Source organism: Cetorhinus maximus, chromosome 14 (genome assembly GCF_964194155.1).
Source record: "Cetorhinus maximus chromosome 14, sCetMax3.hap1.1, whole genome shotgun sequence".
In the NCBI taxonomy this organism is placed as follows: domain Eukaryota; kingdom Metazoa; phylum Chordata; class Chondrichthyes; order Lamniformes; family Cetorhinidae; genus Cetorhinus; species Cetorhinus maximus.
Genome location: NC_135892.1, coordinates 23590796 through 23605479, shown reverse-complemented (window position 1 = coordinate 23605479; position 14684 = coordinate 23590796). Strand labels below are relative to the sequence as shown.

Genomic DNA, 14684 nt, shown 5'->3' with positions numbered 1-14684 from the left:
TTGAAGTGTTGGTTGTCTGGAGTGAAGGGTTGAACTTGAAGAATTGTGTTCAGCAGCTGTGTTGGTGTCTGTAGTCGAATTGTTGGAGGTTGCCTTTGTTGGTGGGCACAGCAGGTTTTTGGGAGAGAGAGAGAGGTTTCTTGTTTCTCACTAGTTCTGTGGTTACGGCACTTGCAAGTTACCTGGACTCTTTCAACAGAACAACAATTGATTTTTGAATACCTTCCTCTTTACCCTCCCTTGGCCAAGAACCATCTTGGATGATGTGTCTCAGAGTTCTCCCTCTGCATAAAATGGCTGTTCTCAGCCAGCCTTTATACAGTTCTAAATTCAAAATTAGCTGCTATCCCTAACTATTGAATCATGCTTTCATATTAGGTATTGGGTTGCTCCAGGTCTGGGGCATTGTCCCATTCATTGTCTTTTAGCCGATGTAATTAACCGTTTAAATATCTCCGCCATTAATTTGAATGGCTCCCATTCTTCCAGATAAAAACAAAAAACTGCGGATGCTGGAAATCCAAAACAAAAACAGAATTACCTGGAAAAACTCAGCAGGTCTGGCAGCATCGGCGGAGAAGAATAAAGTTGACGTTTCGAGTCCTCATGACCCTTAAACAGAACAGGGACCCTTCTGTTGAAGGGTCATGAGGACTCGAAACGTCAACTTTATTCTTCCCTGCTGATGCTGCCAGACCTGCTGAGTTTTTCCAGGTAATTCTGTTTTTGTTTCCCATTCTTCCAGGTTTGGTGAGATAGGAAAGAGCTATTCACACTTCCAAGGAAGCAATTGTCAGTGAGTTTCTGTTTACCCTTGTGGAAATGCACATTGAATTTCAAAGGTCTTCACACGTCTGGGTTATGTGTTTTTGCAATCCACTTGGAGCCTTCTATAAGCTTGACAAACAGTGCAGTTGGAAAGAGGTCTGGTGACTTTTGGCAGCCGTTTTAAGGCTACTAGTGTCCATTTAAAGGAAAGATTAGCTTTTTTGCGAAATCTTAATGTCATAACTGCGTGTTCGTGACATAAGTAAATATGAGAACGATGAAAGAAAGTAATTGAACATTGTCATTTCAGTTGCCTCTGCATGTAACATTCACTTAAAAACTGCCCTTTCCATATTTCCCTTTGTGGAAGAAACACATTTCTACACTGACAGAAAATGGAATCCAAGCATTGGCATGATACTTACCAGTGGGAAATGTCAAAAGAATACGCTTGCTGAAAGTGAACATTTCTAATTGTTAGATTATGGTGCATTTAGTGTATAGAATGCCATATGTAGAGAATAGAAATTTACCATAATGAATAATAATCCTTTATTCAGAGAATGCAGTAAATAGTCTGCAGTTAATTATGTATGTTGTTTTAATTCTGTTTTTTTAGGATTAAGAAATTCATAGGGAATATCATGGAAAATATGGTTTGAGTCCTGCAATGTTAACCTGGCATTCTAATTAATCTTTAATTAAAGTAAATTTTTATGCAGCCTTTGATGGGTGGATGCAAGTTCATGTTTCCCAGATGGCAAGTTTCCAGTCTCAGCAATGGAACATGCTGACCAAAAGTTCAAATTTATTTTTATTATTCCGATTATTCTAATATCAGAGGACTGCTTGCTTGATGTTTATATTTTTAAAAAGTTAAATTATAGAGAAAGCAATTCACAAGCTTTTGATTAACAATAATAATTCTACTTCAGTTCCCTAAAGACAGATCACGTTTTGTAAATATTTTGGAATCATTTGAAGATCTACTACAACTACTTAGAATCACAAAGCACCCTTCATATAGTGAAATGGCCCAAGGTGCTTCAAGGAGTGTTATCAAACATGATTTGACATTGTCACATAAGAAGATAATTGGGAAAGGTGACCAAAAGCTTTGTCCAAGAGATTGGTTTTACGGTGTGCCTTAAAGGAATAGAGACAGGCAGAGAGGTTTATGGAGGTAATGTCAGAGCTTGGGGCCCAGACAGCAGAAGGCACAAGGAAATCATGGATGAAAAGAGCTCAGATTCGGAGGGTTATAGGGCTGGAAGATGTTACAGCATGAGCAAGGGGTAAGGCCATGGAGGGATTGGAACACAAAAGTAAGAATTTAAAATCCTTAGTATTGCTGATCTGGGAGCCAATGTAAGTCAACGTAATGGGTGAACAGGACAAGTTAGAATACACGCAGCCAAGTTATGAATGAGTTCAAGTTTACGAAGGATGGAATGTGGGTAGGCGGCCAAGAAAAGATTAGAATGGTTGAGTCTGGAGGTAACAAAAGCATAACAGAATTGCTGAATAAAATTTAGGTGGTGGATGTTAGATTCATGAATATCATAAGGGTCATTCTGAAGTTCCCTACAAGTGACTGAAAGCACGGCAATGCTAAAAATGCAAATGTAATTAGAAAATGAAATGAAAAGTGAAAAAATAGGATCCAGGTGTGGTAGGTGACCAAACTGGGGTATTGTTATAATGTACGGTAGTAAGTGAAATGTGGCAAGTGAAAGTGTACTCAAATGCAAGCAGTCGAATTCGGAGCAAATCGCTGGAGTTCTTTTCAGATTTGAATATGCATTTATATTGTTACCTTTAAAACCCAATCTGAGTGTGTGGGAATTCCTTTGGTTGTGATATTATAATATGACCCATGCAACCAATTAATGTGTTTATAATTTGAAAACTTGAGAATTATTCTTAACGTTGTCACAGAATCATACCTTACTGATAATGTCCCAGATACCACCACCATCATCCCTGGCTATGTCCTGTCCCACCTCTTCAGCAGAGGTGGCGGCATAGTAGTATACAGTCAGGAGGGAGTTGCCCTTGGACTCCTTAATATCAACTCCGGACCACATGCAGCCTTGTGGTATCAGGTTAAACAATGGGCAAGGAAACCTCCTGCTCGTTACCATGTACTCTACCCCCCCCCCCCCCAGTCAGTACTCCTCCATGTTGAACACTGCATGGAGGAAGCACTGAGGATGGTAAGGGTGGAGAATGCATTCTCGGTGGGGGACTTCAATGTCCATCACCAAGAATGGCTCAGTAGCACCATTGTAAACTGAGCTGGCTGAGCCCTAAAGGACAAAGCTGCTAGACTGGGTCAACAGCAGGTGGTGAGGGAACTATCAAGAGGGAAAAACATACTTGACCTTATCCTCACCAAGCTGCCTGCTGCAGATGCATCTGTCCATGACATTTTCAGTAGGAGTGACCACTGTACAGTCTTGTGGAGACGAAGCCCTGTCTTCACATTGAGAATACCTTCCATCATGTTGTGTGGCACAACCACCTTGCTAAATGGGATAGATTTTGAACAAATCTAGCAACACAAGACTGGGCAACCATGAAGCACAGTGGGCCATCAGCAACAGTAGAATTGTACACAACCACAACCTGGAACCTCATGGTCTGACGTACACCCAACTCTACTATCACCACCAAGCCAGGGGATCAACCATGGTTCAATGGGAAGTACAAGAGGGCATGCCAGGAGCAACACCAGGCATACCTAAAAATTAGGTGTCAACCTGGTGAAGCTACAACACAGGACTACTTGCATGCCAAACAGCATAAACAGCAAGTGATTGACAGAGCTAAGCGATACCATAACCAGCAGATCAGATCCAAGCTCTGCAGTCCTGCCACATCAATTCGTGAATGGTGGTGGACAATTAAACAACTCACTGGAGGCGGAGGCTCCACAAATATCTCCATCCTCAATGATGGAAGAGCCCACCATATCAGTGCAAAAGATAAGGCTGAAGCGTTGCAGCAATCTTCAGCCGGACATGCCGAGTGAATGATCCATCTTTGCCTCCTCCTCCGGAGGACCCCAGCATCACAGATGCCAGTCCTCAGCCAAATCGATTCACTCCATGTGATATAATGAGAAAGCTGAAGGCACTGAATACTGCAAAGACTATGGGCCCTGACAATATTCTGGCAATATTCTGCTTCTGAACTTGCTGTGCCCCAAGCCAAGCTGTTCCAGTACAGCTACAACACTGGCATCTACCTGGCAATGTGGAAAATTGCCCATGTGTGTCCCGTCCACAAAAAGCAGGACAAATCCAACCGGCCAAATGTTTTGGTTTGACAGGCAATATGATCGGCGCAGGCTTGGCGGGCCGAAGGGCCAGTTCCTGTGCTGTACTTTTCTTTGTTCTTTTCTTTGTTCAGCCAACTACCACCCCATCAGTCTACTCTCAATCATCGGTAAAGTGATGGAAGGGGTCACAACAGTGCTATCAAGCAGCATTTGCTTAGCAATAACCTGTTCACTGACGCTCAGTTTGGGTTCTGCCAGGATCACTCAGCTTCTGACCTCATTACAGCCTTGGTTCAAATATGGACAAAAGAGCCGAAGTCCAGAGGTGAGATGACAGTGACTGCCCTTGACATCAAGGCAGCAGTTGATCAAGTGTGGCATCAAGGAGCCCTAGTAAAACTGGAGCCAATGGGAATTAGAGGATACCTCACTACTGGTGGGAGTCATACCTAGCACAAAGAAACATGGTTGTGGTTGTCAGAGGTCAATCATCTCAGTTCCAGGACATCATTGCAGGAGTTCCTCAGGGTAGTGTCCTAGGCCCAACCATGTTTAGCTGCTTCATCAATGACCATCCTTCCATCGTAAGGTTAGAAGTGGGGTGTTTGCTGATGATTGTACAATGTTCACCATTTGTGACTCCTCAGATACTGAAGCAGTCCATGCCCAAGTGCAACAAGACCTGTACAATATCCAGGCTTGGGCTGACAAGTGGCAAGTAACATTCACACCATACAAGTGCCAGGCAATGACCAGCTCCAACAAGAGAGAATTTAACCATCGCCCCATGCCATTCAATGGCATTACGATTGCTGAACCCCCCACTATCCTGGGAGTTACCATTAACCAGAAACTGAACGGGACTAGCCATATAAATACTGTGGCTACAAGAGCAGGTCCAAGGCTAGCAATCCTGTGGCGAGTAACTTACCTCCTGACTCTCCAGGGCCTGTCCACCATCTACAACGCATAAGTCAGGAGTGCGATGGAATACTCCCCACTTGCCCGAATGAGTTCAGCTCCTACAACACTCAAGAAGCTTGACACCATCCAGGACAAAGCAGCCTGCTTGATTGGCACCCCATCCACAAACGTTCACTCCCTCCACCATTGATGCACAGTGGCTGCAGTATGTACCATCTCCTAGATGCACTGCAGGAACTCATCAAGACTTCTTAGATAGCACCTCCCAAACCCACGACTGCTACCATCTAGAAGGTCAGGGGCAGCAGGCACATGGGAACACAACTACCTAGAAGCTCCCCTTCAAGCCAGTCACGTTCCTCACTTGGAAACGTATCGCCGTTCCTTCACTATCGCTAGGTCAAAATCCTGGAATTCCTACCCAACAGCACTGTGGGTGTACCTACACCACATGGATTGCAGTGGTTTAGGAAGGCAGATCACCACCACCTTCTCCACGGCAATCGAGGATGGATAATAAATGCTGGCCTAGCCAGTGACGCAGACATCCCATGAATGAAATAAAAAAACTTAAGATAAGAGGCAATGGTAAAAATTCAAGGACCACAACAAAATGAATTTTATTTGACTGCAAGAAAAGGTAAAAGTTATTTCCATGTTTTCCAACAAGAATAAATTAAGAAGGGGAGAAAAAGGTTTTAAATAACAAGGGGACTGAATTTGAAGTAGAAGTGTGTTTTGTATAAAGACCAGATGGAAAACCAGAGGACGTGATTATACATTGAGAATCAACAAGTTGTCCATGGCTTAGCGAATAACTTCTTCATGCTTGATCATCGACTTATTGGATATACCATGACTTAGTACAGTAAGTAATCCATTAAAGCATTCAAAAAGCAATTGGATCAAGTCCAAATTCTGCATTGACCAGGTTTGTAGATTTGGGGTATGAAAATGAAGAAGTTGATTGGGTCATATGGATTTTTATCAATGTTGCCTTCTAAGTGCATATTCTGCATTACTTATGTTCATAGCAAATACCAAGTCGGCAAAAGAAAATTTTAGAAGAGGCTCATGAATTGAGTGAAGACCACTATAAAAAGTATTTGGCTAAACTCAGATCCATCAACCCTCCATGTGTGCCTTTCTTTGGTAAGCGGTGTTATCCTTTTCCTGTGGTAACTAATGTCATGTGTAACCATTTTGATTGTTTGGTAACCAGCCATAAGTAATGAGACATAAATATGTCACATGACTCTTGCTACAGTGCTTTCTAGTCTCATTTTTATACTCTTAAATCCTTTAATCATTGCTATTTCTTTGCCCTAATGTGGATAATTTAGAGTAATTGGAGAAACTTTCTGCTCATCCAATACTGGATGTCAGATGAACAGTCTGATAATTTAGTAGAGGAGTTGAGGTGGTGAGGTAGAACTACCTGTTGTTAACATACATGCGAAAACTAATGCTACACTTTCAGGTGATATTGCCAAGTGCAGCAAGTGGATGAGAAAAAGGAGGGGGCCAAGAATAAATTCTTGTGGGACACTAGAGGTAATGGCGTAGGAGTGGGAAGAGAAGCTATTGTAAGTGGCTGTGATTAGATAGGTAAGCATGGAACCATGCAAGTGCAGCCCCACCCAGCTGGAGGACAGTGGAGAGGTGATGGGGGAGGATAGTCTGATGAACCATGTGAAAGGCTGCATACAGGTTGAGAAGGGCAAGGAGGGATAGTTTACCTTTGTCACAGTCACATGGGATATCATTTGTGACTTTGACAAGTGTTTCAGTACTGCAGTAGGGACAGAAACCTGATTAGAGGGATTCAAGTAGGGAGTTCCGGATAAGATGGGCATGGAATTTGGAAGGCGACAGCATGTTCACAAACTTTGGAAACAAAATGGAGATTGGAGATGGAGCGGTAATTTTCCAGGATGATGGGACTTAGGTAAAAACAAAAAGCTGAAAGCTACTGCGGATGCTGGAAATCCAAAACAAAAACAGAATTACCTGGAAAAACTCAGCAGGTCTGGCAGCATCGGTGGAGAAGAAATCAGTTAACGTTTCGGGTCTTCATGACCCTTCGGCAGAGGGGACTTAGGGTTGGTTTTTCGAGGAGGAGAGATGATGACATCAGATTTAAAGGAGAGAGGGATATTACCCGAAGAGAGAGATACATTAAGAGTGAGATCATAAGGAATAGAAGCAGGAGTAGGCCATTCAGCCCCTCAGGCCTGCTCCACTATTCAATAAGATTAAGACTGATCTGATTGTGGCCTTAACTCCATTTTCCTGCCTGCTCCCCAAAACCTTAACTCCCTTATCAATCAAAAATCTGTCTAACTCAACTTTTAATATATTCAATCACTGCTCTCTGAAGACTAAAGACCCTCAGAGAAAAAAATTCCTCCTCATCTCTGTCTTAATTGGAAGGCACCTTATTTTGAAACTGTGCCCCCTAGTTTTGACTCCCCCACAAGGGAAAACATCCTCCCAAGTCCACCCTGTCAAGTCCCCTCAGAATCTTAAATGTTTTAATAAGATCACCTCTCACCCTTCTAAACTCCAATGACAATAGGCCTAACCTGCTCAATCTTTCCTCACAAGACAATCCCTTCAACCCAGGAATAAGCCAAGTGAACCTTCTCTGAACTGCTTCCAATGCAAGTAATACCCTTTCTTAAGTAAGGAGACCAAAACTGTACACAGTACTCCAGATGTGGCCTCACTAAGGCCTGGTACAGCTGTAGTAACACACCCCTACTTTTATACTTCATTCCCCTTGCAATAAAAGCCAACATTGCATTTGCCTTCCCAATCATTGCTGTACCTGCATGCTAGCTTTTTGTGATCCAGGTACCAGGATACCCAGATCCCTTTGTTCCACAGATTTCTGCAGTCTCTCCATTTAAATAATAATTCCTGTCACTGTGGACAAGCTCACATTTTCCCACCTTGTACTCCATCTGCCAAATTTTTGCCCATTCACTTAACCTATCTGTATCACTTTGCAGACTCTTTGTCCTCCTTACAACTTGCTTTCTTACCGATCTTTGTATCAACATCAAGTTTAGCTACCATACACTTGGCTCCTTCATCCAAGTCATTAATATAGATTGTGAATAGTTGAGGCCCCTGTACTGATCCCTGTGGCACTCCACTAGTTACAGCTTGTCAACCTGAAAAGGACCCAGTTATTTCCGATTCTCTGCTTCCTGTAGCTAATCAGTTTTCTATCCATGCTAATATGTTACCCCCCAACACCATGAGTTCTTATTTATGTCATAACCTTTTATATGGCACCTTATAGAATACCTTTTAGTAATCCAAATACACCACATCTACTGATTCCCCATTATCCACCCTGCTTGTTACTACTTCAAAGAAGTCTAATTAATTAGTCAAACATGATTTCCCTTTCACAAAGCCATGCTATATGATTTTCTAAATGTCCTACTATCACCTCCTTAGTAATGGATTCAAGCATCTTCCCAATGACAGATGTTAGGCTAACTGGCCTATAGTTTCCTGTTTTCTGTCTCCCTCCTTACTTGAATGGCAGTGTTACATTTGTGGTTTTCCAGTCCGCTGGGGCCTTTCCAGAATCCATGGAATTTTCATCTTCGGTGAGAGTTATTGCAAAGGGAGGGTTATGGCAGATACCAAGGGCTCAAAACAGCGGAAGCCCTATAGGGGTATAGAATGTGTAAGGGGGAACTTAAAAAGGAAATTAGGAGAGCAAAAGGGGGCATGAAAAAACATTGGCAGGTAAAATAAAGGAAATTCCAAAGTTATTTTACAAGTACATTAACATTAAGAGGATAACTAGGGAAAGAGTGGGGCCCGTTAAGGACTATAGTGGTAATTTGTGTGCGGAGCCGGAAGGCATAGGTAGGGTTCTAAATGAATATTTGTGTCGGTGTTCACAAGTGAGAGGAACGACGTGGGTATGGAAATCAGGCAGAAGGGCTGTGATATAAATAAAGAAATTAGCATAGAAAGGGAGGAGGTTTTAAATGGTCTGGCAGGCTTAAAAGTAGATAAATCTCCAGGCCTGGATGAAATGTATCCCAGGCTGTTGAGTGAGGCAAGGGAAGAGATGGCAGGGATGCTGGCAATAATCTTCAATACCTCTCTGGCCACAGGAAAGGTGCCCAGAGGACTGGAGGACAGCCAATGTGGTACCGTTATTCAAGAAGGGAGGAAGGGATAAACCAGGGAACTACAGACCAGTCAGCCTAACCTGAGTGGTGGGGAAACTATTGGAAGCAATTCTGAGGGACAGAATTAATCTACCCTTGGAGAGGCAGGGATTAATCAAGGACAGCCAGCATGGTTTTGTTAAGGGGAGGTCATGTCTGACCAATTTGATTGAATTTTTCGTAGAGGTGACCAGGTGCGTAGGTGAGGGCAATGCATTTGATGTAGTCTACTTGGACTTCAGCAAGGCTGATAAGGTCCAGCAAGGGAAACTGATAACGAAGGTAAGAATCCATGGGATCCAAGGCAATTTGGCAAATATGAACCAGAATTGGCTGAGTGGCAGGAAGCAGAGGGTGATGGTCAAGGGGTGTTTTTGTGACTGGATGCCTGTGCCCAGTGGGGTTCCACAGGGATCGGTGTTGGGTCCCTTGCTGTTTGTGATAGATAGATAGATAGAGATATATATATATATATATATATATATATATATATATATTCATATGGGATACTTGCCTTTATTAGCCAAGGCATAGAATATAAGAGCAGGGAGGTTATGCTGGAACTGTACAAAACGCTGGTTAGGCCACAGCTAGAGTATTGCGTGCAGTTCTGGAATCTGCATTATAGGAAAGATGTGATTGCGCTAGAGAGAGTGCAGAGGAGATTTACCAGGATGTTGCCTGGGCTGGAGAGTTTTAGTTATGAGGAGAGATTGGACAGACTGGGGTTATTTTGCCTGGAGCAGGGGGAGATTGAGGGGGGACATGATTAAAGTGTGTAAAATCATGAGGGGCATAGATAGGGTAGACAGGACGGAACTTTTCCCCTTGGTGGAGGGATCAATAACCAGGGGGTATAGATTTACGGTAAGGGGCAGAAGGTTTAGAGGGGATGTGAGGAAGAATTTTTTCACCCAGAGGGTGGTGGGAATCTGGAACTCACTGCCTGAAAGGGTGGTAGAAGTAGAAACCTTTATAACATTTAAGAAGTATTTGGATGTGTACTTGCGATTCCTTGGCATACAAGGCTATGGGCCTCGTGCTGGAAAATGGGATTAGAATAATTAGGTAGTTGTTTGACCGGCGCAGACTTGATGAGTCGAGGGGCCTTTTTCTGTGCTGTAGACCTCTATGACTCTATGAGCTACCAGAAAGGTAGTTTGGATGGTCAGTGGTTTGGTGGAAATAGGGCTGAGAGCGCTGGAGTTCAGTCCCATTGATGTGATGAGCTTGGAGGGGTCTTGAGGGGCAATAGGAGAGAAACGAGAGAAAGATGCGATTTCAGGGATGGCGTGGGAAGTAGCCTTAGAGGAAGTTTGGCTCAGTGGGCAAAGGGAGGAAAGCAGCAGAAGCACCTGATTAGATTGCCTCAACCTTAGTAACAAAGAAGTCCTTGGGGGTGAGGGCTTTAAGAAGACGGGTTTGCAGTAGAGCAGGGATTCCCAAACTGTAGTTTGCCACCCCCAAAGGGGTCACAGAGAGAGTTTGTGGTCACGAACTCCCCCCACCCCTGAGGCAACAATGGTGACTGTGGATAGAAGACTCTGGCAGACAACCCTGGATCCACAGGCTACATGCCTCCAAACAGCCATGGATAGACAGTGAGCCTAAAGCGTTCTTTACCCTCAGAAAACACTTAGCAGTGAGTGCCAAGTGGGCCCAGGATGTTTGTGTGTGAATTAGGGCAGGCAGAGGCAGGCAAGTGTAACTCGTTGACTTTGTGCAAGAAAATCTAGAAGGCAGAGTGGTGGCTTGAAACTTTACTGTGTTTCTGCTCCTGTTGTACAGGCTCCTTACCCCAGGTTGGCGACTGTTTCGCAGCAGGCACTGGCAACCAGACCAAAAGGTGGGGAAGGGGGGCAGAGGGGAGAGAGGCTGATTAGTGTGAAGTGGGGAGAAGAAGAGCTGATTACTGTGTGTCTGTGTGTGTGGGGGAGGGGGGGATTGGGGCTGTTTACTATTTGCAGGGAAGGGGAGGTGCTGATTACAATGTGTAGGGAGAGAAGTGGAGAGAAGGTCTGATTACTGTCGGTGGGGAGAGGGGCTTCACTGAGTCTTCTGACACTGAAAAATATGGAGAGCTTGGCTGAAACCCTCGTACATTAAACACTTTGTGAAAAGTTAATATTTGAAAAACACTTTCATACTTATACGGCATTATTATATGTTCATCCAAAATAGGCGAACATTAATCATATACTACATGTTACTATGCTGCTTTGTTGATTGAATCGAATTGGCTGACGACTGGCATCTGTGATGCTGGGGATCTCAGGAGGAGGCTGAGATGGATCATCCACCTAGCACTTCTGGCTGAATATTGTTGCAAACACTTTAGACTTGTCTTTTTCACTGATGTGCTGGGCTCCCCCATCATTGAGAATACGAGTGTATGAAATAGGAGTATAAGTAGGCCTTTTGCCCCCTTGAGCCTGCTCCGCCCTTTAATAAGATCATGGCTGATGTGTTTGTGTTTCAACTTCCACATTCTCATCTACCCTGATAACCTTTGATTCTCTATCAAGAATCTATCTACCTCCACCTTAAAAATATTCAATGACCCCACCTCCACCACCTTCTGAAGCAGGGAGTTCCAAAGTCACATAACCCTCTGAGAAAAAAAAAATTCTCATCACTGTCCTAAAAGTGCAAGCCCTAATTTAAAACAACTTCACATTTTCCCACATTATACTCCAACTGCCAGATTTTTGCCCACTCACTCAGCCTATCTATATCTGTCTGCAACCTCCTAATGTCCTTTCCACAGCATACTTTCCTACCTATCTCTGTGTCATCTGCAAATTTAACTACCATGTCTTCACTCCCCTCACCTGTCATTGATATAAATTGTAAGAAGTTGAGACCCCAGCACAGCCCCGTGGGACTCCACTCGTCACATCCGACCAATCAGAAAAAGACCCATTTATGCATAGTCTCTGTTTTCTACCAGCGAGCCAGTCTCCTATTCAGGCTAATATGTTATCCCCTACACTATGAGTTTTTATTTTCCGCAATAACCTTTAATGTTGCACCTTATCAAATGCCTTCTATAAATCCAAGTACAGTACACCTACAGGCTTTCCTTTATTCACAGTGCACATTACTTCAAAGAACTCCAATAAATTGGTTAAACATGATTTCTCTTTCACAAAACCATGCCGACTCTTTCCAATTACTTTGAGTTTCTCTAGGCGCCCAGCTAATACCTCCTTAATGATCGATTCTAACACCTTCCCCACTACACATGTCAAGGATGACTGACCTACAGTTTCCTGTTTTCTGCCTCCCTCCCTTCTTGAATAGAGAGGTTATATTTGCTGCTTTCTAGTCTGATGGAACATTTCCAGAATCTAGGGAATTTTGGAAAATTAACACCAATGCATCTACTACTTCATTCACCACCTCTTTTAAAACCCTAGGGTGAAGTCCATCAGGACCCAGAGATTTGTCAGCCCGCAGCACCATCAGTCTGCTCAGTATCACTTCCCGAGTGATTGTAATTTCACCAAGTTCCTTTCTCCCTTCTACCTCCTGATTACCAGCTATTACTGGTATTAGATATTCCTCTCTAGCGAAGATAGAAGCAAAATATTTGTTCATTTCATCCACCATTTATTTATTGTCAACTATTAACTCCCTATTCTCACTTTCTAGAGGACCAACACTCACTTTACTTGCTCTTGTCCTTTTCAGATACCTGTAGACACTCTTACTATCCATTTTTACACTTCTCACTAGCTTCCTCTCGCACCCTAATTCTTTTCTTCTGATTAACCATTCCTTTTCCTGTACTTTATATTCTGGCATGCCACTCATCTTTGTGCAGTTATATGTCTTTTCCTTAAGTTTGATGCTTTCCTTAACTTATTTAGTTAACCATGGATGGTAGATCCTCCCTTTAGAATTTTTCTTTAAATTAGGACTATACTTACTCTGAGTATTCTGAACTATCCTCTTAAATGTCTGCCACTGCTTCTCTATTGATCTATCCTCTAACCTGGTATCCTAGTTCACTTCAGCTAGCTCAGCTTTCATGCCCACATAATTGCCCTTACTACAGTTTAAAATACTAGTCTGAGATCCACTCTTCTCCCTCTCAAACTGGATGCTACCTAGGGGTGCCTTTACGTTGAGGTCATTAATTAATCCTGTCACATTACACAATACCAAGACTAATGTAACCTGCTTTCTGGTTGGCTCCCGAATGTGTTGCTCTGAGAAACTATCTCGAAAGCATCCTATGAACTCATTCAGGCTACTACTGCTAGTCTGATTTTCCAAGTTTATATGTAGATTAAAATCACCCACGATTTTGCTGTCCCTTTATCATATGCACCCAATATTTCTTCTTGTAATGCTTTGTTCTACATTGTGTTTACTGTTAGGGGGTCTGTAGAACATTCCCACTAGAAATTTCTCGCCCTTACTATTCCTCATCCCCACCCAAATCAATTATACATCCTGATCTCTTGAACCAAGATCATGTCTAACTATTGCACAAACGCCATCCTTAATCAACAGTGCTACCCCTCCACCTTTACTTAGCTTCTTATTCGTTTTGAATGTCATATACCCCTCAATATTCAGGAACCAATCCTTGTCGTCCTGCAGCCACATCTCCTTAATGGCTATCAGATCATATTTATTTGCTTCAATGTGCACGATCAATTCATTTACTTTTTATGAATTCTATGGACTTTAAGATACAGAGTCTTTAGTTTTATCTTTTTGTTACCTTTGTAGCATCTGGTCTTGACTGTTGGTGAATTCTTAGGTTTTTTCTCTCTGTCCCTTCCTGCCGTTCTCTGACCCTCGTTTCCCATATGACTATTTTGCTGTCCTGCCTTGACTCTATCCCTTGGTTTGCTACATCTACCCAAGCTTGATCCCTCACCCCCTTTTTTTAAGTTTAAAACTCTATCTACTTACCTAGTTATGTGGCTCGCTAGAACACTGGTCCCAGCATGGTTCAGGTGTACTACATTCCTTTTTGCTTACCCCGCTTGAACGGCTTCCTGTACCATGGTGCCATGGCCAGTCTGCTCACCTACCTTGCAGACCTCGCTTTCATTCAAAAAGGTACCAAGCACGTTATACCTATTTGACAATTGCGAAGTCTGAGGCTCCTCCACTACTGTCTGTTAAGTCCCTTTACCTGCCTCACTCCTGGTCACGTCCTCCTATCCCTCACTGCTGACCAAATCAGACGACCTTATTCTAAGAGGTGTGACCGTCTTCTGGAACAAAGTGCACAGGTGTTTCTACCCTCCCTTATCACAGAATCACACAGTGCAGAAGAGACCCTTCGGCCCATCGAATCTGCACCAATGCGTGAGAAACACCTGACCTACCTACCTAATCTCATTTACCAGCATTTGGCCCATAGCCTTGAATGTTATGATGTGCCAAGTGCTCATCCAGGTACTTTCTAAAGGATGTGAGACAACCTGCCTCCACCACCCTCCCAGGCAGCGCATTCCAGACCGTCACCACCTTCTGGGTAAAAA

General features: G+C 43.2%; 1 protein-coding gene across 3 annotated transcripts in view; it reads left to right on the top strand.

Annotated features, from left to right (window-relative positions):
* LOC144689525 (son of sevenless homolog 1) overlaps positions 1-14684 on the top strand; it is a 275662-nt gene that overhangs the window by 228802 nt on the left and 32176 nt on the right. For all 3 annotated transcript variants that reach the window (XM_078556670.1, XM_078556669.1, XM_078556671.1), the window contains exon 17: positions 6010-6127. In XM_078556670.1, coding sequence (XP_078412796.1) covers positions 6010-6127 — 118 coding nt within the window. The remainder of the gene's footprint in view (positions 1-6009; positions 6128-14684) is intronic.